Source organism: Cephus cinctus, unplaced genomic scaffold (genome assembly GCF_000341935.2).
Source record: "Cephus cinctus unplaced genomic scaffold, Ccin1 Ccin1_scaffold0093, whole genome shotgun sequence".
Lineage (NCBI taxonomy): Eukaryota > Metazoa > Arthropoda > Insecta > Hymenoptera > Cephidae > Cephus > Cephus cinctus.
Window position 1 is genome coordinate 210,458 of NW_014332832.1, and position 21,781 is coordinate 232,238.

The window sequence follows — 21,781 nt, forward strand, 5'->3', positions numbered from 1 at the left end:
GAAACTTTTTTATCTTACTGGAATTGATAGCTGGAGACTTTTCGTAGACTATTTTCGTTTCTGTGTTACTCCATGAGTGTCGTATAATGTGCTGTGTATATACATATGTGTATATCGATCCGAATATCTGGGAACATTGATCGTTCTTTACGAGACAATTTTACCCTTTGTTATGTTCCAATGAAGAAAAAAGTTGACCTAAATTTCATGACGTCATGCAATCAATCAAATTATCTATGCTGATGAGAGAAGGTGAGTCTATTAACATTGATACTGTATAAGAATCACGTGAGAAATGGAATCTGTAGTCGAGTAAAAAGAAGACCTGAATCGACTCTGCTCCGAAGAGTCTCATGATTTTCATGTTGATTATTAAGGTCGTAACGCCTCGCTGACGTATTCAGCGAGTCGTGCTAGAAAAGTATCTCGACAGGAAATAATGAAAGATCAGTGAAGGGGAGTTGGATGAGGATAGGATAGGTATACGGAGAGAAAGATAGAGAGAGGAGATAATATTCCCGCGCAGGCGTCCCTTGTCAGAGCATAAATGCTGAAGAGCCTCGAAGAGGTTTTGCAATCAATACGGCAATGGCCGACCATAGCCGGCCAGTCGGGGCTGAACCTTCCGAAAGAACGTATCGCACACCCTGGAGCCTCGAGTCGTAAACAGAGATTTTATATTTCGAGATCTGATCGTCGTGTCGATATTACGAATTCGGAAGAGAATTAAAATCAATATTAGTGAATCCTTGACTCGACTTCTGGACAGGAAGGATGAGAATCGTGTTCCTTGATTGATATCGAGATTTTAAAAAGGTGTCAAGGAGCCCAAGGTAACTGACCCTGCGCAACAGTCCGTTCACCAGTAGTCTCTGTCTTTCCACTAGGTATACGTATACCTACCTGAATCGTTAACCTACCGATCCTGGTACCGATTATCCCAGGTATTCAGGAATCGTCTGGCAAGAAGACCGAGTCAAGCAAGAAGATTGAGAAAAGTATCCGCGGTAGGAGACCCCGAGGTTGCACTACTGGCTAGAGCCTTTGTACAACTCTTGTTGAGAAGTTCAGGGGCAGGCTTGTCCCGGTTGTCGAGACGCTAGAATCCAAGAAGGCTGCCAAGATCGGCTTCATAAGCAGCTGGAAGGCCATCAGGCTCATCCATCTTCTGGTCGGCAGTCGTAATAGGTCGGACGGGAATTTTCGCAAACACTCCCAAAACGGCAACCCCTCGTCGTCGTGCTGCCAGGGCCCCGCCGAACGCCGCGAGGGATCGCGACCGAGTCCAGGATCTTCCCGGTGCGGAAGTAAAATGGAAGAGAAGTCGTCCTCGCGATTTTCCGAGTACCTGTTTGCAAAAATGGGCGGGCAGGACGTCTCGGCCTCGCAGGGTCCCCGCAAGGTGACAGCCGACACCAGGAAGTGGCTCAGGGAAAATCTTCTCCTGCTGGTCACCCTGTCTGGCGTACTTTTAGGAGTAGTACTAGGTGAGTCTTTTACAAGTACAATATACACGACATAAATAATTGAAAAAAACGAATTTTTCATTATTATTATATATACATCACACGCCTAGTATACCCTCGGATAGTACCAATAGAAAATATTTGCGCCGACCTTCTGTCATCCATACTAAAAATAACGATCCTCCCTAACCAATTAATTCCAAACGATTGCGTCTGACGAGAACTAACTGATACCATTTCTTTCGATTGACATTGTCAATTCATACAGTTTCTTCTAATTGACATCAGTTGACACAATGGAGTTGAAAGTGACTGGTCAAATAAATAAATAGGCGTCGGGCGCTTCTCTCACTTAATTTACTTTTTAATTATAACCGTCACGTTCCTAATTTTGCCAATTACAAAAACCCATACGCTTAACAAGCTACATTTTAGGTCCCTCTCCAATTACGCAAATATCACTTGAGTTAGGAATTATCAATAACTGTGATCATTTTCAAAGTAGACAGACACAGGCAATGAGTATTGGACGGCCATTCTAGGTATATAAATTACCAGAGAAAATAAGGGTCGTAGCAAAGTGAAAGGGAAAAGGGGCAAATGGGTGCGGGGGCAGTAAAGGAATAAAAAATACAGCTACTACTCTATTATTGTTTACCGAATAGTCGGTACCTGGTATTTTCTGACGACTGTGACGTAATTCATCGTCTGCACAGAAATAGAAGAATAACACGAAACATCGGACACGTGCAGAGTCACGCATGCTTCGGTATTGAGTTCAGATCGGGGCTTCTCCCTTCTATTAGGTTTCTGCCATTTGACTTCCTGTCATTTTCTCGAGGATGAGGACGTAATGGAGGCGGTCGAGGATAATGATGATGACGATCGATATGGATACAGTTTTTCGTTCGACCTCGACCTTCCTTCAGGAGGATTAACCGATCGACTTAATGTACCGGCAGAAACGACCCAGTTCAAATTTAACTTGAGCTTATTACGCAAATGCATCGTTATACGTCACTCTATCGCATTAAAAAGTGTCAATCACTCGGAAGGGTTTCCTACGAGCGTCTTGAGCGTCTTGTCCAATTAACGTAACTAACTAAAACCGTACGTAAATAGACAATGAAAAAAGCTGCCACTCCGTTTCACGGTCGGAGAGAAGTTTCAGAGTCGAGGATAACAGTACGAGTTGAGGGATGAATCGTTGAAAATTAAATATTGATCTTTTAATTTACAGGTTTTGGTTTGAGACCTTTGAAACTTGGCGATGACGCAATCATGCTCATCAGCTATCCTGGAGAATTGTTCATGAGGCTTCTGAAGCTGATGATATTACCGCTTGTGATCGCTAGTCTGATTTCCGGTATGAACAATTTTTTCTTAATTAATAATTATTATACAACGAAGCTAATGAATGATATTATTATGATTGTAGGCTCGGCTAGCTTAAATGCTCGAATGAATGGAAAAATTGCTGTAAGGACCCTAGTCTACTTTATTCTGACATCCTTATTGAATGCGATCCTTGGCGTTGCCTTGGTACTCCTAATACATCCTGGTGATCCTGGACTTCGCGATTCCATCGCGCAGAGCAATCATACAAGAGCTGTCAACATCTTGGACAGTCTCCTGGACCTTGGAAGGTACGTTACCTTGATTTGAAAAAAAAAAGATAATATTGGGAATTGTTTGCATTGGCGGTGGTACTTCCGCGGAAAACATTCGCGCATCGATCCACCTATTTTATTCATATGACCTGCCAGAGACTACCCAGTGACTGCCTGTTGGTTGACGTTGACTTGGCAAGGACGCAAGTTCACGCAATTCTAAGACGGATATAGATAGATAGTTGAGGCTGAGTGCCAGAGGGATGAGTGGATCACTTGAATAGCTTCCTGTCACGAAAGAATGAATAGAGAAAGAAAATATAATAAATTATCCGGTCATCGATCACTCTCTGTAAACTCATACCTTTGTCATAAGTCCAATCGAACTGATGGTTCTCCGTTTTCCTTCCAGGAATATGTTCCCTGATAATCTTTTCCAGGCGGCTTTCCAGCAGGTGAGTTATCAGTTGTATAATTGATACCTATTAATTAGAATATAACGTATTAGTAATTTGACGTCACTTCCTAGGCTCACACAGTCTACGTACCGAAGAAACCGTCATTCCAAAACGACACTGACAAAGTACCAAGTTCAGAAGGTCTTGCCAATGAGGGACTGATGAGAGAGATTCGATACAGGAGTGGTACCAATACCTTGGGTATCGTATTCTTCTGTCTGGTCTTCGGGACCTTCCTGGGAACACTGGGGGAGAAAGGTCAAGTGGTCATCGACTTCTTCAAAGCAGTATTCGAAGTGATCATGAGGATGGTATCCACAGTGATGTGGTAAGTAATGAGAATTACCATCGCAGTGGGTTTACAGTCATTAATAAAGTAAATAAAAATTGATTGGAATCATTTTGATCCATGACCAGGATGACCCCTGTGGGTATAACTTCAGTAATCGCCGGGAAGATCCTAGGCGTGAATAACTTGGCCCTGGTGATGTCGCAGCTCGCCTGGTTCATCATGACCATCGTGGTCGGAGTGTTATTCTACCAACTAGTGATCATGCAGCTGATCTACGTGGCCTTTGTGAGAAAGAACCCCTTTAAATTCTACGCGGGCCTCGCCCAGGGCACACTCACCGCCTTCGCCATGGCTTCAACGTGAGTCGTCGACCTTCGACCATAACCCCTCCCTGAACCTATCGCCTGCCTCAAAGTGCCTCGAACTACTAATTTCTTCAGTCGCGATGACCTCGACTCTTGTAGCAACATCCTACGTCCTGAAGCTAGAACTGCGCCTGGACGCACCCTTTCTCCTCCTCCGTAGACCTGGGTCGAAGACCACGAGGACGAGGACGAGGCGGACGTTCAGGCGCCAAATTTTAAGAACTTGAGGCACCGATGCGTCCCTCAAGCGCATTCGAGGGGTTTATTGATTGAGAGTGTGTTTCAGCCAGCGAGTGGAGGCTTTGCGAGGCCGCGAGGTCCTCCCTCTAGTACCAATCCGTAAGGCCCAGTTTTACACAGCGTTGGCGATAAATTTGACAGCTGTCAAAGAAACGTTGTGAAACGCTGACCAGATCCCGTTTTCCCTTTTATCCAATTCTCCATAATCCATTTTGACATTCGCATTGCTCACGAAGGGATCTTTATCATCCCCTAACAATGAGAGGTATGCAGCTCCGGGTGGCACTTAGGATGTCGACCGATGGTCCCTCCCCGGCCTCTTTTTTCGATATTAACAAAAATTAACGAAAATGGAGGTCAAGGAGTTCTTTCAATCATCGCCGATCAATCATTCGTTAAAATTTATACGGTCAACCCTTAATTTGTTATCTCGGCCCGATTGTCACACACGGACAGGAAGTCTGCTGACTCCGTGTCGCCTGGACTGATTCGGGCGTGGAAGTCATCGTTGTCTCTGACGACCTAATCCTCATAGTCATTATCCTCATCCTTGTAATCCTAACAAGAGCAGACTTCCACGCCAAAAATGCCGTTACTTAAGTCCTACGATCAGCGAAGTAAATTGGGAAAATATTGATTGTTCGCGTCGACCGTAAACTCTTTCAGGTATCGTTCGCACTTGCAGAGAGTGAGAGAGACTGATGGAGAGACTCGGAGTATGACAGTGAATAAAATGAACACGACCACCTCTGACACCGATGACAACAAGCAGAGCAGAACTACTTATTATAGATTTTCGAAATGTCCTGCGTGACAACAATCATTTTCCCAGTTTAATAATCGAATTTAATTAGAATAATTATATCATCTAGCCCCGTCTCTTTGGCAAGAATAATCTCTCTGGATCGTATTCCTATCAAGCTATTCCTTCTTGTCCTTCTAGAATAACACATATATATATATATATTTATATCTCTAGAAGATCATTAAGTCGCACGAATCATTAACTCAAACACTATGTGTGTGGATTAACTTTTTCCAGAAAACGTACAGTACTGAACTGAGTGTCTCAGTGTCTGAACAGACTACTATATGATATCATGATGATGTATTAGAACGCAGCATGCGGCCTTTTGCAGGTGGTCCGTATAAAGGGTCTTGGTAAGTAAGATGGCCGCAGATGAAATATATTGGTTTGTTGCAGACTTTCGAATCAACGCAATTAATGGAAATGGACGTCGGGTGTCTACGGAATCACCAAGACTAATTGTTTAAACGGTTAAATTTCAGTTGGCCTCGGTCATTCTGGCTGCTGCGTATTGTTATACGAGATAATAATAATAATAATATATTTGCAGATTTAATACACACGAGTAAACAGTATCGTTCTAATAATAATCTGACAAGCTTCGTTCTATTATGTCACTGTCTTATCTATTCTTATTCGCAGTAAACTGACTATAGTGAGTACTGCCAATCCCGAATTCCAGCCCGTATGTCAGACTTTCCACAATTACATGCCTATATATATCATTTATGAATCACATACTCTATTCCCGCATCACGCAACAGTAATTGCGCACTCGCGATAACCTGATAACATTGAATGAAGCAACGTGAGATTTCTTGAACGAAACGGGAGAAACGTTCAGATACGTTGTCACGCGACAGTCATAACTGGATTGGATAAATGATACCTGATGCCAGAATGACCCTTGACCCTCGAACCCTAACTACCCCCTGAACCAATTCAGACCCAGTGACGCACGTGGCAGCGATTCCTGCACTTTTCTCAAAAAGAAAATCAAAAACAATTAAAAGATTCTTCCTGATCATTACTAATAAGATTTTGCACAGGGCTGCCGCACTACCTGTCACCTTTCGCCTGATGACTGATAAGCTGAGGGTCGACCCAAGGATCACCAGATTTGTCCTGCCCATCGGATGCAATATCAACATGGACGGCACTGCCCTCTTCGTAGCTGTAGCTAGTATCTTTATAGCTCAGATGAATGAAATTTATCTTGGATTCGGGGAAATAATCACAGTCATGTAAGTGTTATCATTTAAATTCAGTATTGGATCTTATTGATAAATATAATTTATTACCTTTCACATTGATAAGCTTAACGTCCACTGCTGCGTCTGTGTCTTCCGCATCCGTACCGAGCGCCGCCCTGGTTCTTCTTCTTGTAGTCCTCAGCGCGATAGACGCACCTGTCTGTGACGTCTCTCTCCTCTTTGCCATCGATTGGTTCGTGTGAGTATCGATTATAGAATGAAAGTTCCTCTTTCACTCCCCTATCACCAGAGTGATCGCAAGGGTGTAATTCTGTTTAGGGATCGCGTGAGAACCACCAACAATATGCTGGGCGATTGCTATGCTGCAGCAGTGGTCGAACACCTGTCGAAAAAGGAACTGATGGCTCTGGATGCTGCAGCTTATCAAGTATGCATTCAGACGTAGATGCATTCAAAATTGGATGCAGTTAATACTAATAGTCCATAGCTAGTAGAGGATACGTTGTTTATATGGGCGTTTCTTGTTTCTTCTGTCACAGTCTGACTCAGTGCTGCCAACTACTATCGCCAATGGATGCATCTCAGCTAATCGTGTACCCGACCCGGACACCATCGTCGTGGAAATGCAGGATGACTCCAGGATAGCCGACATCGCCAAGTAAACAAGCTTGTTGGTAGGGCTAGGTTCACTTTATACAACGTCTACGTTATTCCTGCTTTATTCACGCACGACTTATTAGAGTATTGTTATTATACTTTACTGCTTCGTTATTTAATAGTTATTGCTTATTGTCCTTGCTTCCTTCATCTTTTTCACTCCATGAACTGTCATTGTGGTAATTCCGCCATTGTGGATATTCAAGACCATCGATTAATTTTCTGTTATATTAAATGTACCGATCAATTCGTTTCAGTATCATGGCCAAGACAGAGATGGCGCTCAGGCGGGTGACCGAGGATACTGTTTGACTAGTACCATCACTCTCCGTTTAGAGCAGCGATCGATGATCTGAAGAAGAAGAAGAAAAGCATGAAAGGACAGTAAGATCATAGCACATCTACGTAGAGTTAGATAGAGGGATGCTGTAAAACATATATTCACGGATCAAAAGGGTACAGGCACACTGTGCCATTTCTTACCTGGTCAGACATTTTGTATTCGAAACAATATTTGATATGTAATCAATTCCCATCGTAATTCCAATTTGACTCGCCGACCTCGTGACGTTTACGTACGAAAATTATAAGAAAGGATAAATATTAAAAAAAAAAATAAACGAAGATGTCGCGCGTCGCGATTTCAATTTACGAGATGAAAGACAGGCGCGTTATTTGTACGGATTTTTTTTTTTTCAAAATGATGTCGCAGTTATTAAAATAATGTCACGCGGATGGTGTCGTTAGGATGAAACGAGAGTCAAAGAAATTTCAAAATTGAGATAGCATAGCTAGCAATAAAAGCGTATAATATATACGTTATTAAAGCTATGGGTATGTATCAGTATTGTTGGTATCGTGATTGGGTGTCGATAATCGATCAATTATAATCAGTGCAATATCATTTTATATGGACACCCAACTATTTTATAATGGACAATTAAGAACTGTTCGTATCTTGCGGTCGCGCGACATCATCGACCTCACCGGAATTTCACTGACGGAGTATTTCGTGATGGCTCTTTTTCACTCCGATCGATCGCGCCGATTGTAGAGTCTCGACGCCGCAGCGTCCCGACGTCTTCGAGCGTGGTGGTGCCTTATTTCTAGCGTACCAAAGGTGCTGAACCATTGAAAGTACAGCCTATGTTCATTCGTGAGGTGCTTTAGTCGAGTAGACAGTAAAAAGATAAACAAGTAGACACAGTGCTTTATATTTATTAATTAGTTAATGAATTAATTAATAGACGAGCCGTTCGTTTTATCTATAAAATTTGAAGGTTAATTATATTTTATTTAAATAATTTCAACTTTTCACCCGTTCACGCGATCGCTGACTCGATTATAGAGAGCAGTCAATCAGTCAATCATTCCCAATAAGGAATCAATTAATTACCTCCTTAAGGATTGAATTTGTCTAGGTGATTCAAAAAATAGAAGTAACGATCGTACCCCATATTGTATATCAAAAGTAAGAAGAAAGGAGGAGCAGTTTAAGTGGCAATAATTACGATCTTCAACGATCAACAACGATCCATTATATCAATAATTTTTTTTTCTCTTTTTTTTCTTCAACCAAAGATTATTAGAGTATACGAAATCTTCTATTCCATTCCCTCCGGTGTCCTGAAACCCTCCTATAGAGAGTGAAAGCAAATAATCAGGTACTTAACCCATGAAGAATACTCGCCATTTTGAGGTTAGAGTAGACATTGAGGAAGGCGCCTGTCGGATGGATAGAGATAAACGAGTGACAAAGGGAATGACTGTGAGATGAGAATATATTAGAATGATTTTATGAAAATTTTGATGAATGAAAAATACAAACAAATGATGGCGCATACCGTCATTCCCTTTAGAAATGGTTTAATCATCGACGAGTAATAAAAGACTGGATGCCGGTTGTCGATGACGTACTAGAACTATTATAGTACTGTAGGCCAACAGGATTCCTAATCGATTCGGCTGGCTGTATAGATACTCATAGCTAGGATTGGATATATCGTATAGTGATAACTGATTGTGAGTGTACAAAAAAAAAATGAAATACAATACATGTAGAGAATTTTGGGCTTTGTTGCGAGCGCTGTGCGATCGCCCGCGTTCTAGGCGCTGACATTGTTCTATTAGAATTCACGGGCCGTCTAGAGGCACGCGTTCACTTACTTTAATGGTTATATTTACATACGTACCTATTACCATTCGTTGAGTTACGCGGATACATCGCTTGGCGCGAAATTTGAATTTCGGCCAAGGCTGCTTCGCTGCGGATCGAAACTACATTCATTCATATTCGAGGCAGAATGTACGAGGAATGTGAGGAATGTGAGGGATAGGAGAAAGAGAGAGAAACAAAATGACGAATAACGTGTAAAATGATTGTGCCACGAAATTCTACAAAACTATCACTACGTCTACGTGTGTATTATGTACCTAAAGTTTAACGTGTTATATCAATATGCAGGTTTATACGTGGAATATGATACTGTGGTTTTTTAATTAATGAACCTGACCCCTTTGAATTATCTTTTTTAAAATTTTCTTCAAATTAATTTAGTTATATTTTCGGATAGATTTTTCGGGTCGCGCGGGTATAAGAGAAATGATGGTTTCGTATTTTGCTAAAAAATTCATTTATTAATGACTTGCTAGTTGGTCAAGTCATTTTCGAAATTTTCGAAGTCTTTTTGTACAGAGAGCGAGAACATTTTATACAATTTATTATATACGCGTATGTATACTATATCTATCTATAGATATGCTGTGGCCCTTGCGGCGATATTTCCTCCCTTCGATACGTTCACTAATTTCAGTTAAAAGCTCATCGTATATGAACGATGAACGTAATACGTACGTGCCTAATGAAACCACGATAAAGATCAGTACGTTCGTGGTTCTATCGGACGACGGGACAAATAAAAATAAATTCAGCCGTGTATCTACAGGATTCGATTAAATTGTTCCCGTGGGACTTGTAAACGCACCCTTAAATCTTACAATTGGATTACTGTACAGCTTGGTATATCGCGAATGTCCCATTTAATTACTGGAAGCGTCCCGACGCCCCGACGGCAGTCTATCTTTTGATTATAACACCAAATTATTATTTGTATTTTATATATATATACAGAGCTACTTATGCTAAGAGAGTCTCGACGAATCTCTTGGTCCGAGGTCGGATCAATGCGAAACTAATGATAAGAATAAAAATGGCCGCTAGTGGACTCGTTCTCAGTTTCACTGGATGGCCTGCCACGATAACAGTCTTCTATATACAAATAGTCCGGAGCTCACGGTGACTTCGGTAATAATTAATAAACTAGGACCCTCATCTCGAAAGCGACAACGAGCTATCGTACAAAAAATCCGCGTCACTTTTATCTTTTATCTAATTTCTATTATCTTTTTATCATCCTCGGTAGAAAATTCTATATAATTTTCCTAGCAAAGTGTTAAGGTCCTTGGCCAGTAAATAGTCCCTGACAGTTAGACAGACTAACGTATAGCACAGTGGATTGATAATACTAATCGTTATCATTGGATTATATTGTGGTGGATGTCAGTCAGTTAGATTCTGAGCTCAGTATCCGCAACTGGGATCCCTCTTGGTGGGCCTTGACTGGACCGCTGAGCAGCCGGTGGTACCAGGGGACTTATACTAGGACTCCTTGTGGCTAGGGGTGACAACGAAGGTGAGAAACTCGGACTTAGGGCTGCCGAGGGGAAGGTGGAGGCGTCGTGGCTTATCGGCGACCTTGGTAGAATGCCTCTTGCTAATGCTGGCGCCGCTAGCGACCTGGGAGCTACTGAAGTGAGCAGTGGAGGCGGTGGGGCCTTATGTACAGATTTGCCTTTACTGCTACCGGAGTTTCCGCTCTGGACGCTTGCAGCATCATCCTTTAACCTTGCGATTTCGCTGAATACATGCGCCAGGGGTTGATACTGAGGTCCCCAGTCTAGTAAGTAGTCCCAATTGTAGGAACCTGTTAGCTCCTCTTCGCTATGAACTATGGAACTTAAGGAACCGTTCATTGAGGGCCCACCAGGTGCTTCGAGTCCTGACGTAGGTCGACCTGGTTCACCGATTTTTCCATATATAAGAGTAGCAATGTCTGCTTCGGTGGTAGATTCATCTTCGAAAAGATGGAGGCTGTCCAGAGGAAGAGCCTCTGGTGGTCTTCTTGGTGTTCCTGCCGGTGGATCAACGATTCCTAGCCTTGCCAGGTACTCCTGAGTGTTGTGCACTGACAGATCACTCGCAGAATCCCCAGTTTGTTGTCCTTCATTGATCATTCTTATCTCTTCATCCTCACCGTCATCTTCAGCCGATCCTCTTCCGGAGGAGCCAGACTGATCACTACCAGACAGTTCAGAAGTGGCTTGTTGTTGAGCTGCCTGCCCTGAAGTCCCATAGGGTGGAATCTCGTCGTACTTCGGTGGCGCAAACTGGCAGGATGTTCCACCGCCTCCTCCGCCACCTCCAGTGGCACTGACGCCACCTCCAACGCCTCCGACACCCCCGACACTTCTTATAGGAATGGTGTCGAAGGCACTGGGATCCACATAGCTGTTAGAGGCTGTGGCGTTGCTCTCGCCATTTAATCCAGGTTTAGTTCCAGGTTTCTTGTGTCTTCTATTTCTTATATGAAGATAAAGAAAGATGGCGCCAAACGCTACGACCAACAGAAGCAAAGCAATCAGTAGACCCAACGCCCAATCAGCCAATCCTCCAGCAGCGGCCACTGCCATGTTTGATCCAATATCAGATGGCGAAGAGCCAGAGGAGAACAAAGAGTCATCATCATCTAGAGTTATCTCCACCACTGTCATATTTGACAGAGAACCTTGTCTACCGGAACTTGCTGATACTACCAACCGTGATGATTCCTCAACATCCACGTCTACGTTGACAAGCTTCTGTTTGACAATGAGAGCTCCTGTAGTACGATTAAGCTTGAAATAAGGATGCTGAGACTTTAATTGATAAACAACACGACCGTCCGGTCCTTTATCTCGGTCAGTGGCAGTAACGTGTCCAATGACAGCGCCAGGAAGTACTGGAGTACCACTTCGTATGCCAAAACGATACATCTTCTCCGTGAACTGTGGATAGAATTCATCCCTCGAATCTATTTCCACTCTGACCCTGACAGCGGCAGTTCTGCCACCAGTATCGGTAGCGCGCAGAGTAAAGGCGTATCTGTTACGTTGTTCATAATCAAAGACTGCTCTGGTAGTAACTGATCCGGACTTAGCATCTACTGCGAAGAGTCTCCAGGAGTCGTCAATATCAGAGAACCCAGTGGCAGCTGCTGAGACGATAGAATAATTCAAGGCGCCAAAGATACCACGATCCAAGTCGGTAGCACGTGCCGTGAAGACTCTTGTTCCTATTGGTTCGTTCTCCCCAACGAACTCCAGGTACTCGGAAACGGGGAACTTGGGTGAATTGTCATTGACATCCTCCAGACGAATGCGCAGTCTGGCCAGGGCACAGAGAGGCGAAGGATCCACGTCGCAGGCCATTAAAACCAGTGAGTGTATCTCAGGTCCAAGATCACAGTCAAGAGTTGCGTTAACCAGGACGGCACCGGATGTTCTGTCCACTCGGAAGAGACCAGCATCATTTCCGGATGTGATGTCATAGACTATGGAAGCAGCAGGGCTTTCTGAACGATCGTTGTCCTTCGCCCTTACTACAGCTACCGTACTTCCTCTTGCAGCATCTTCCTTAATGGCGACTTGATATAATTCCTCCAGGAACTGAGGGTAGTTGTCGTTTACATCCTCGACGTTCACGATGACCACCGCCACTCCCCCGCTGATCGAGGTCGTGTTCTCACTCCGGGAACCTAATTTCAGTATGTATTTCTCCTTGGTTTCCCTGTCCAGCCTCTTCGCCAGGATCAGCTTCCCGCGTGACACTTCAAAGGATCCATTATCGTCCCCGGATACGATGCTCCCGTCGATGAGGTCCACGTCGGAGAGTCTCATGATGGTCGAACCCTTCTCAGCATTTTCTTTAATAGAAACTTTGTGCTCCTTCCCAGGAAGTGCGTTCTTCAGGCTGCTCAGGCGAACAATTACTGAGCAGATACTGGTCGCTGGTGGCTTTCCTGAATCCTCAGCGAGGATAGAGAACTCGACCTCCTTCTGGAGAGGTCGTGGCAGTGCGGTACGATTAACCATAACGCTTCCAGTCAATGGATTCACTGAGAACCCTTTACTAGGACGCACAAGGGAATATCGTACACGATTGTTCTCCTCGGTGAGGTCATCATCCGTGGCGTTCACGATGAGAATTTCTTGGACGTCCGCTCGTCCTTCTGCAAGAAGAAAAAGACAGGATATAAAATCTCCATTAAACTAGATTCAGACAAAATTATTAGTCTTCACTTGGCACGGCCCAAGGATTAGGGGCACGGAAGGTACAAGGGGAACACACAAAGATCTGGAGATTCCTGGTGAGGTCAAGGGTTCCTCTTTGCTCGTCTTGTTGCACCACGCGGAGGATAAGCCGTCCTGACACCGACCGAACGGAAGTATGAAATAATAACCAGTTATATAAATCGTCGGCGCGGCGGTGGCGCGGTGGGGATGCTCGGCGCCTACAAAAATGATTCCGATGCGTTTCAAATCGTCGGATAACTCGGCATTAATGTGCCAAGCGAGGGTCCGCCGAGTTTGAAATAAGCCTCGCAGACGAGGCCCTCGGGGTTGCGGGTGCCCAAGTGGAGGAGAGCACGAGTGACCGAATGGATGAATGAGCGAGCAAGAGAAAGACAGGTATAGGCTGTTAGTAGCATGGTGCGCGAAGGGTAGGAGGGCATGTTCCGAGTTAGGGTTGGGAACCATGGCTCTCAGAGACGGTATAATTGCGAGGTGCATATGACTGGGAATATACATACAGGCATATATATACACGTATGTATACATTGCATATATGCCAGCGTCTCTTGGCTCTCGGATGAATTCTTATTATAAGGAGTTTCTTTTTTATTTGCTTTCCTCTTATTTTTCTTGCCTCGTACCGAAAGCCCTACTCCCTTTTATCTCGCAGCTCGGATCCGCCGATAGAGGAATGGGTCTTCAAGACGTTGAAGATCTATGTCGATTTTTTAAATTGGCTCACTCTCAATTGTCTACGAATTCACATATGGGTCATTGTCTACCGGACGATAACGAATGCAGAATTTTTCTTGATCCGTACAGACTGCGTTGAAATTCTTGAATCTCTTGAGAAATCATTAGAGGCTTCGCATGCAAATAACACGAAGACCGCGAGGCCCATTATGGGGCCCTATGTATTTTTAATAAGTTTTTCGTGAGGCCCTCGAGTCCGATCAGGCCAATTGTATTGCCGACTCTGCCGGTTGCGGATTCAGGCTCAGACCTCGGACTGGAGAGTCAGAGGCAAAGGCGGCTCAGCATCCTCGCAAACGGTGTCCCAACATTTATTTATGTGCGATGCATCAGAATCTCTTCTCTCCTCTCCTTTAGCATCTTCCACCAGCGGGCTTTATCTCCGTCTGGTGTCAATTCGAGTTTGGAACACGGGCAACAGGACAACGTGTCTACTAAAAACCAGTTTTTAAACGCGCGTTTATTCGGCTCTCTCCGCCAGTCCGTAAGACGGAAAGAGAAAAGGAGAGGAGAGGCATGAGAATGAGAGACGAAGAAAAGGACAGGGAACTCAACGAGTCCTCCTCGTTTACCATTACCATTACCATTTCTCTTGATCTCGCTGAGGTCTAACCCTTTAATTACATCAACAAGAATAAGCACTTAAAAAATTTCAGCTGACCTGGAAGGGTGGCTACGTAAGCTGCTTGCTGGAAACATGGCGGATTGTCATTAAGATCCGTGACCCTTACGGTCAACTCTGTACTGGCCTCGTGGATGCTGTCACTGGCCAATACCTGAAGAGTGTACTCAGATCTGGTCTCAGCATCCAAGCGCTTTCGAAGTACGACCCTTCCGCTGTACCGATCGATGCTGAAGGGTCCAGGTCGTGTAATGTTGCCAAATCGATAGGTCAGGGCTGGCGAACTGTCCACGTCGTTAGCCGTGATCGTAGTAAGGACGGTACCTAGTGCTGTACCTGAAAAAGAAAAATAATATCTGTATTTCCATCTGGCATCCTTGATTAACCGTCCCTGTAAACACATGCAATGTTGTTGCAGCTCCGATAAGGTGCATCGGCATAAGTCATAATAGATGTATGTTATCGCATCGTGGAAAAATGAGACTCTGACCACCTCAAAGAACCTCGTCACTTCAGTTTGTCCAGCTACTTTGTCAGGACGGTACGACTGTACCCGATGGCCTGGAGTTCCTCCTGGGTGACGTCGCCAATAAGAGAGTAAGAGTGATGCATATATGTATAGGATAGGATGGAAGCACTTAAAATGCATTGGATCCTGCCTATCACGTCATTTCATCTTCCTGCTGACTTGAGTGCACTCTAGTGGCTACAAGTCACCCGGACCTGTGATTCTGCGAGCGATGGGTCCGCGATAGATCAGAGAACGGAAGATCAAACTGAGTTTGGTCGCTGGAATAGTCGGTGCAAATGCGTCGAAGGTCGTAACGCGCGTGCCGCTATAAAAGGTGCACTCGACAAGATGTATAGGATGGCAGGTATAGATGGAGGAGAAAGGAAAAAAAAAAGATAGCAAGAAAGAGAGGCACGAGGAATAAGAAGGAAAAGAGGAAGAAGAAAGGGCAAGATACTAGTTGGCACGCGGCTACGTCTCTCATAAGTCATAAATTTCCTGGTGAACGTTAACGTCGTCCTGGATCGACATCGTGGCCCGCGCACTCGTCCTCATCCTGGTGAGAACCAGCTCGGCATCACTAGAAGAATTCCCAGAGTCCAGTGGCTGATCTTGTTCGCCATCTCATCGTTCGTTGCTCATTGCTCGCAAATGATATAAACTCGCCTTGGTCCGAAGTCTTGCAAATGTTACATCCACAGGAATAAAAGGTAGTTGCTATCGGCTGCTAAGCGGACAAATGCGAATCGGCGTGGTGCAGGAGTAAAAAAGGTGCGTTATAATTAATTTCGACGTGTTTAATTTACATTAATAAATACGAGCGCAAGAAGACTGGGATACATACATATCCATATATATATATACAGATATGTATAGCAAGTACATAGAGACTGGTACGCGGATCAGAACGAGGTAAATTGCAATAAGAGGATGTAAGGAGTCGCACGGCGGCGGCGGCGGCGGCGGCGTCGAGTAGTGCCGTGTTGAAAAATGAAAAATACATTAACAAGGGACGCCATATGTCTGGGCTTACATTGCCGGCCTGTCCTTCCTACTATTTCTTTTTTCTTTGTCTTCCCCTCTCTCTCTCTCTCTCTCTCTCTCTTCTTATGCTCCTCTGCATTATCTTTGTCCTTATCCTTATACTTGGGCCAAAAAATAACATGGCTCCCACTGTGGATTATCGAGTGGGCATATATATATAAAAAAAAAAGATTATTGACGGTAATACGCGTACACACGTTTGTAGGTTATGTAGTAAGTGTAGGCGAAGCACGGGCCACCGCGGTTCCATGGTGCCTCCATTGAATCGTATCTGTCAATGGGGAACAATATGGCGGTAGAGGGAGAGTGAAAGAGAATAAAGAATAGCCGTAGTCGTGAGAGTTGAAGAAGGGTGGCAACTGGCAACTGGCAACGCGCGCCGGCAGCTCGCGCTCGCCTAAGTTATGCAGATTGTTCCGAACAGTTGGACTTTAATGCCGGCATAAATCCTTTGCCACTTAACTTTATATTTCAAGAGCACCATACTCCTACTTTCCACTTGCTCTCTCTCTCTCTCTCGTACTCACCCTAACAGGACCTACTCTTTATTTGACACGCTCTCATTCACTTCACTCTCGTTCGCTCATTCTTTTGGGACTCTAATGCCCCGTGAGCACGAGGAGTCGTGGCCTTTTCATATTATATTTTACCTGAACCATTTGGGAGGGAAAAAAATGAAATTAAAAAGAAATAAAGGATGGTCTTACCTTCCGAAACTGAGATGATACTGTGTTCCGGAAACGTAGGCTGATTGTCATTGACATCTATCACCCTGACGCTAAGTGCTGCTGTTCCTGTCAATTGCGGATTTCCTTGGTCCGTTGCTATGATCGTCAATCTGTATTTCTCTCGGATTTCACGGTCGAGAACTATGTTTGTTCTGACTATACCACTGTATGGTGGACTTATGGTGAATGCATTGTCAGGATTGCCATCAACAATGTGATAGAGAATTCTGCTGTTGAGTCCCTGATCTGCATCGCTGGCGGAGAGCTGTCAACGACAAAATGAAGAAGGATTTAGAAGTGTCATAGTTTTTGAAAAGAAAATATATATATATATTTGAGATGACAGTTACCTTGACTACAAAGTTTCCCTTGGTGTTACCCTCGAGCACTGTGGCAGAGTATTGCATCTGAGTGAAGATCGGTGGGTTGTCATTGACGTCAGACACACGGATGGTCAATCTCGTGTAAGCTTCCAGAGGATCTAATCCTACAGTCCTTGCCAGTAAGGTCAAAGTGTGCGTGGCACTTTCCCTAGGTTCTTCTTTTGGTTGTTGACCTTCCAAGGACCTTCTCCAGGAGTTGCTACGTCCGTCATCATCGGATAACGCTGTCACGTCGTTCCAGAGTTCAGCATCCAGTCTCTTGGGATCATTGACACGGACCAGGCCGGTGTCCTCGTCGATGGAGAAGGTCTCGAAGTCGTTGCCTGAACCAATTGAGTATGATATGTGCTGCCGTCTACCGTCGGAACGCACTGCAGTCACTTGGAGGATTGCTGTTCCTGCAGAAGAGTTCTCCTGGACGACGACCTCGTAGGTCTCATTTTGAAACTTGAGTACTGGTATCAAGTCGGACACATCTCCAATACGAAGTTCTATCAATCCTTTAGCGGTTCTTGGTGGACTGCCCTTATCCTTGGCTAGGACCTCCAAGTGATAAATCTTTCCGTTATCCTGAGCCAATGACGAGGTCGCTGTGACCACTCCGGAAATTGGATGAATCCTGAATTTTGGTTTTTCCTCCTCTCTCAAAAAAGAATATATGATCTCTCCATTGATTCCTAGATCAGGATCCGTGGCTGTGACTCGCAGAATGTTCTGTCCAGGTTGCGAACCAATCGGGACCGTTGCTCTGAATGGATATTTCCCAAAGACCGGTGCGTTGTCGTTGACATCGGTAAGACTGATCTGAACCGGAATCGACGTACTCTTGGCGTCGTATTTTCCACCGTCCGTAGCAACCACCAGGAAATTGTAGACGCTCTGGCGTTCTCGATCGAGAGGGCTGGAACAAGAGGAACGAGCAGGACTTAGAAATCGTTTATTCAGATCGGTAAACCAGACTGAAGACGAGGGTCTCCTGGTGCGAAGGGACCGATAGGGCTGCTCGAAGGTTCGAAGGGCTCGACGGGTTCCTGACTATACAATATATACCCAGACGCATATTTAAATCGCCGTCGCAGGGCTTGTTTGTGTGACGGAAGCTGTAATCGGCAACAGGGATCTTGTGTAATCCACGTCCGCCATTACCATAACTTTACAGATCCGCTACGGGCGCAGGTTTCCTCGCCGATTCCGCGAGCCGCCTCTTAAATTCTCAGGAAGGTGGCGAGGGATCATTCTAACCTAAGAAATCCCCAGAGAATAAACTGAACCAATGTAATCACTGTTGGCACGAGCTCGCCTGACAGTGAATACTGGAGTTAAATCAGCATCGGTTTGCCAAACAATCTCCCGTACCGATCCTAGGCTAGATACCTCTTCGGTGCCCTGAGTATCTCAAAGCTCTTGGAAGCGCGGAGAGACGTTATAAGCTCCCTGCAGAAGTTCAACCCTCCTAGTGAATTCACGAATAGTGTAGGAAGAATCTATCGGGATGGTCCTGGGAAGCGAGCGCGAAGTCACCAGGAATATTTAGTAAGGACGCAACGGCAAGACACGTTCTCTGAGATACAACGCGGCTCCCGTTCGCCATGGAGAAGCGGTCGCTGGTTTTGCATATCAGGGTTTTTGCCGGCTGAAATAATGCATTGAAATGCCACATGGTGTCTCGCTGAAATGACACACGGCTGTCGTGCTGCAAAAATTCCCCACTCTCCACCCGTTTCGCCATTCCACTGTTCACAGCCTCCGAGTCAGATTCAGATGCTGGACTCTTATCCCTAGCTTCTTTCTCCCGGTGCACCACATACTGCTCTGGTCCCGGAACGAAGCCAAACGAGAACTACAAGACTGGACCGAAAGGATAGCCGAGAAATGCAGATTAATAAAGAAAGATTGAAAAAGCCGCCCGGGAGTCAAAGAACCAGGAGAGTCGAGTCTCCTGTCAAGTACGGACAACCGTTTCAACTTTAATCTCCACGCCCTCTTATGGGGATTATATGCGCAAAGTGATAACGCTTATGGCAGTTAACTAGGGATAACTTCAATTTAATCTGATTGTCAATCAATCTTAATAAATGAATGGTTCTCTCTGTTCCGATCACTCCGACAGCTCAGATCATTAGAAATATATTTATTGAGGATTTTTCATAAAAATGTTTACATGGGAATTGAGAAAAATTGAAGCATCCATCCGAAAATGTTTAAAGAATGTCATCTACTGGACTTGTACCTATTTTAGAAATTGAGCATTGTCACGGAATAGCATGGTAATCAAATTTGTAATATACATAGAGTATGAGCCAGTATTACCTAATCTGAATTTCTCTATCAGTACTGGGCTATGAATATATACATACATATGTATAAGTATATGTATTATAGATGGAGGGTTGAGTGACTTTATAATTTTACGAGCAGCCGCTTCCAGTTCTTTCAGGTCAGCCAGCCTGTGTCTTTTCATCCTTGCTTTCTATTTTATGACTTTATACGACCAGGCGTAATATACAATTAGAATCCTAATCAGGCACGCGATGTCGCGCAATAAACGATCAGACGGTCTTAGCGGCGCGATGAATTTAGAAACATTAAAAAAAAGAGCAGCTCACCCTGCAGTTGTAATTACACCGGTTAGGTTGTCAACCCTGAATAACCAGGTGGACTCCTCTGCGATGCTATAGGTAATTTTTCCATTGATTCCCTGATCAGGATCCGAAGCTTTCACTGTCATCACGCTGGAGTCGCTGGCAATATCTTCTGACACGGTAGTTGCGTATCTTATTGGCATATAATTGGCCTGATAATTGCTGGAGCCGTACTGGCCAAAAGTTTGCAATCCAAAATTCATGAAATCCGAATTCTGCATATTCAATGGCATAGGACGTGGTCTGTTCTCAGTGTACTGATTCTGTGCGAAAACTGGAGCATTATCATTGACATCAAGGACGATGACAGTGAGATTACATCTAGCTTCAAGGCTAGGTCGACCTTTGTCCTTGGCAGAAATAGTCAGGACGTATCTGGCCATGGATTCTCTGTCAAGACTCGACGTGGACAAAACCCCAGTCGACGAGTCTAGCTTGAACTTGGCCCCAGTATTGCCACCTGAATAAAATAAAGATAAATATTTCAGGATCAGTACCAAACCATTCTCGAATGCTAAATTTTCCTCGCCTGAGTATAGAAGGGATACTCACCAACGATGCTGTAAAATATCTCGCCATTGCGGCCCTCGTCAATGTCCTCTGCAGCTACGGTATGTACCATTGAGCTCTCCTGGTTCTCAGGAACGGCCAAAGTGTAGCAGGATCCCGGACGGAATTCTGGACTGTTGTCGTTCTCGTCGAGGACGAAAACCTCCAGAGTCGTAAGGTCGAGTAGCTTGCTAGACCTGGCCAGGATAGGTAGAGAGTACCTTGAGACATCCTCACGATCTAGGGTCCTGCGAAGAGTCACCAGACCGGTCGGCGAGATGGTGAATTTGTCGGAGGCGACACCGTTCGGGATGCTGAAGCTGACGTTGGCTGCGGGTAGCAAACAGAAAGTATGTAGCTATAACATCATACATAGCATATAGTTACGTAGACTGTTACACGTGTTATTATAAACCAGAATCTTGAGATGGAAAAGGCGAAGCTGTTTTTATACCGGGAAAGATGTGCCCGACGGTGCTCCGGGCCCACGTTCAACTGGGACAGCATATACGAGGACGATTCGACAATTCTACAAATAACCATAATGTGAAGGATAATGTTCCCGGCGAAATCCGATCCCAGAGAATCCGGATCGTAGCTATGACATTGTTGCCTTGGTACCAGAACGGGACCCGATCGTTACACCTTCACTCTGACTCTCCGTGGGGACCAGCGTGTGGGTTGTCTCTTGCTTTGCTAAACAGCTGACATTTACAGAACTACTCATCTCCTCTGTCAATTATCTTCATACACCATTGAAGAAGTCGACGTGATATCTCATGGACCAAGAAGGTTACTGGCGCCTTGCGTCATACCAAAATCTTATTCCTATACATATAGATATACCTATAGAATAGAACTAGTTAGAAGATAGGTAACGCTTAGGTAGTCTCAGTGGCTGCTGTGACTACTGGACCAACCGATCCCGAGTTTAATGCATTCGATTCTCAAATTCCAGTGGACGGCGTTTAGCTGTTGCCGCTTTTTTAGCGGGCTTAGACAAAGCGATCCGCGTACGCGCCACTGCGTGCGTATTGGTATCTCTGGCC

The 21,781-nt window shown here is 44.6% G+C and overlaps 2 protein-coding genes across 5 annotated transcripts in view; one reads left to right on the forward strand and one right to left on the reverse strand.

Moving 5' to 3' along the window:
* Positions 1–582: 582 nt before the first annotated feature.
* On the forward strand, positions 583–9,593 carry LOC107274203 (excitatory amino acid transporter). Of its 3 annotated transcripts, none has more exons than XM_015753073.2 (12): positions 583–833; positions 945–1,487; positions 2,707–2,832; positions 2,905–3,112; positions 3,489–3,531; positions 3,606–3,862; positions 3,952–4,185; positions 6,289–6,483; positions 6,557–6,691; positions 6,772–6,880; positions 6,993–7,111; positions 7,368–9,593. In XM_015753073.2, the coding sequence occupies exons 2-12, from the start codon at positions 1,313–1,315 to the stop codon at positions 7,420–7,422; spliced, it is 1,656 nt and encodes a 551-aa protein (XP_015608559.1). In that variant the 5' UTR covers positions 583–833; positions 945–1,312; the 3' UTR covers positions 7,423–9,593. The 3 variants fall into 3 exon arrangements, with proteins under 3 accessions (XP_015608559.1, XP_015608551.1, XP_024947282.1); XM_025091514.1 differs by having other exon boundaries at positions 584–833; positions 6,993–7,127; XM_015753065.2 differs by having other exon boundaries at positions 583–1,487.
* A 133-nt stretch (positions 9,594–9,726) lies between these two features.
* LOC107274197 (protein dachsous) overlaps positions 9,727–21,781 on the reverse strand; it is a 135,151-nt gene continuing 123,096 nt past the window's right edge. For both annotated transcript variants that reach the window (XM_015753052.2, XM_025091505.1), the window contains exons 11-16: positions 20,736–21,062; positions 20,148–20,643; positions 17,509–18,442; positions 17,138–17,423; positions 14,915–15,211; positions 9,727–13,436 (exon numbers count right to left, since the gene is read on the reverse strand). In XM_015753052.2, the coding sequence (XP_015608538.1) occupies positions 10,678–13,436; positions 14,915–15,211; positions 17,138–17,423; positions 17,509–18,442; positions 20,148–20,643; positions 20,736–21,062 (5,099 nt within the window). In that variant the 3' untranslated portion in view covers positions 9,727–10,677. The remainder of the gene's footprint in view (positions 13,437–14,914; positions 15,212–17,137; positions 17,424–17,508; positions 18,443–20,147; positions 20,644–20,735; positions 21,063–21,781) is intronic.

What these genes read in the sequence shown, in the direction of transcription:
- LOC107274203 (XM_015753065.2), top strand. Translation starts at nt 1,313, where the DNA reads ATGGAAGAGAAGTCGTCCTCGCGATTTTCCGAGTACCTGTTTGCAAAA. An exon ending in GGGGAAATAATCACAGTCAT is followed by an intron (nt 6,484 to 6,556) that starts GTAAGTGTTATC and finishes CACATTGATAAG; the next exon opens with CTTAACGTCCACTGCTGCGT. An exon ending in TTTGCCATCGATTGGTTCGT is followed by an intron (nt 6,692 to 6,771) that starts GTGAGTATCGAT and finishes AATTCTGTTTAG; the next exon opens with GGATCGCGTGAGAACCACCA.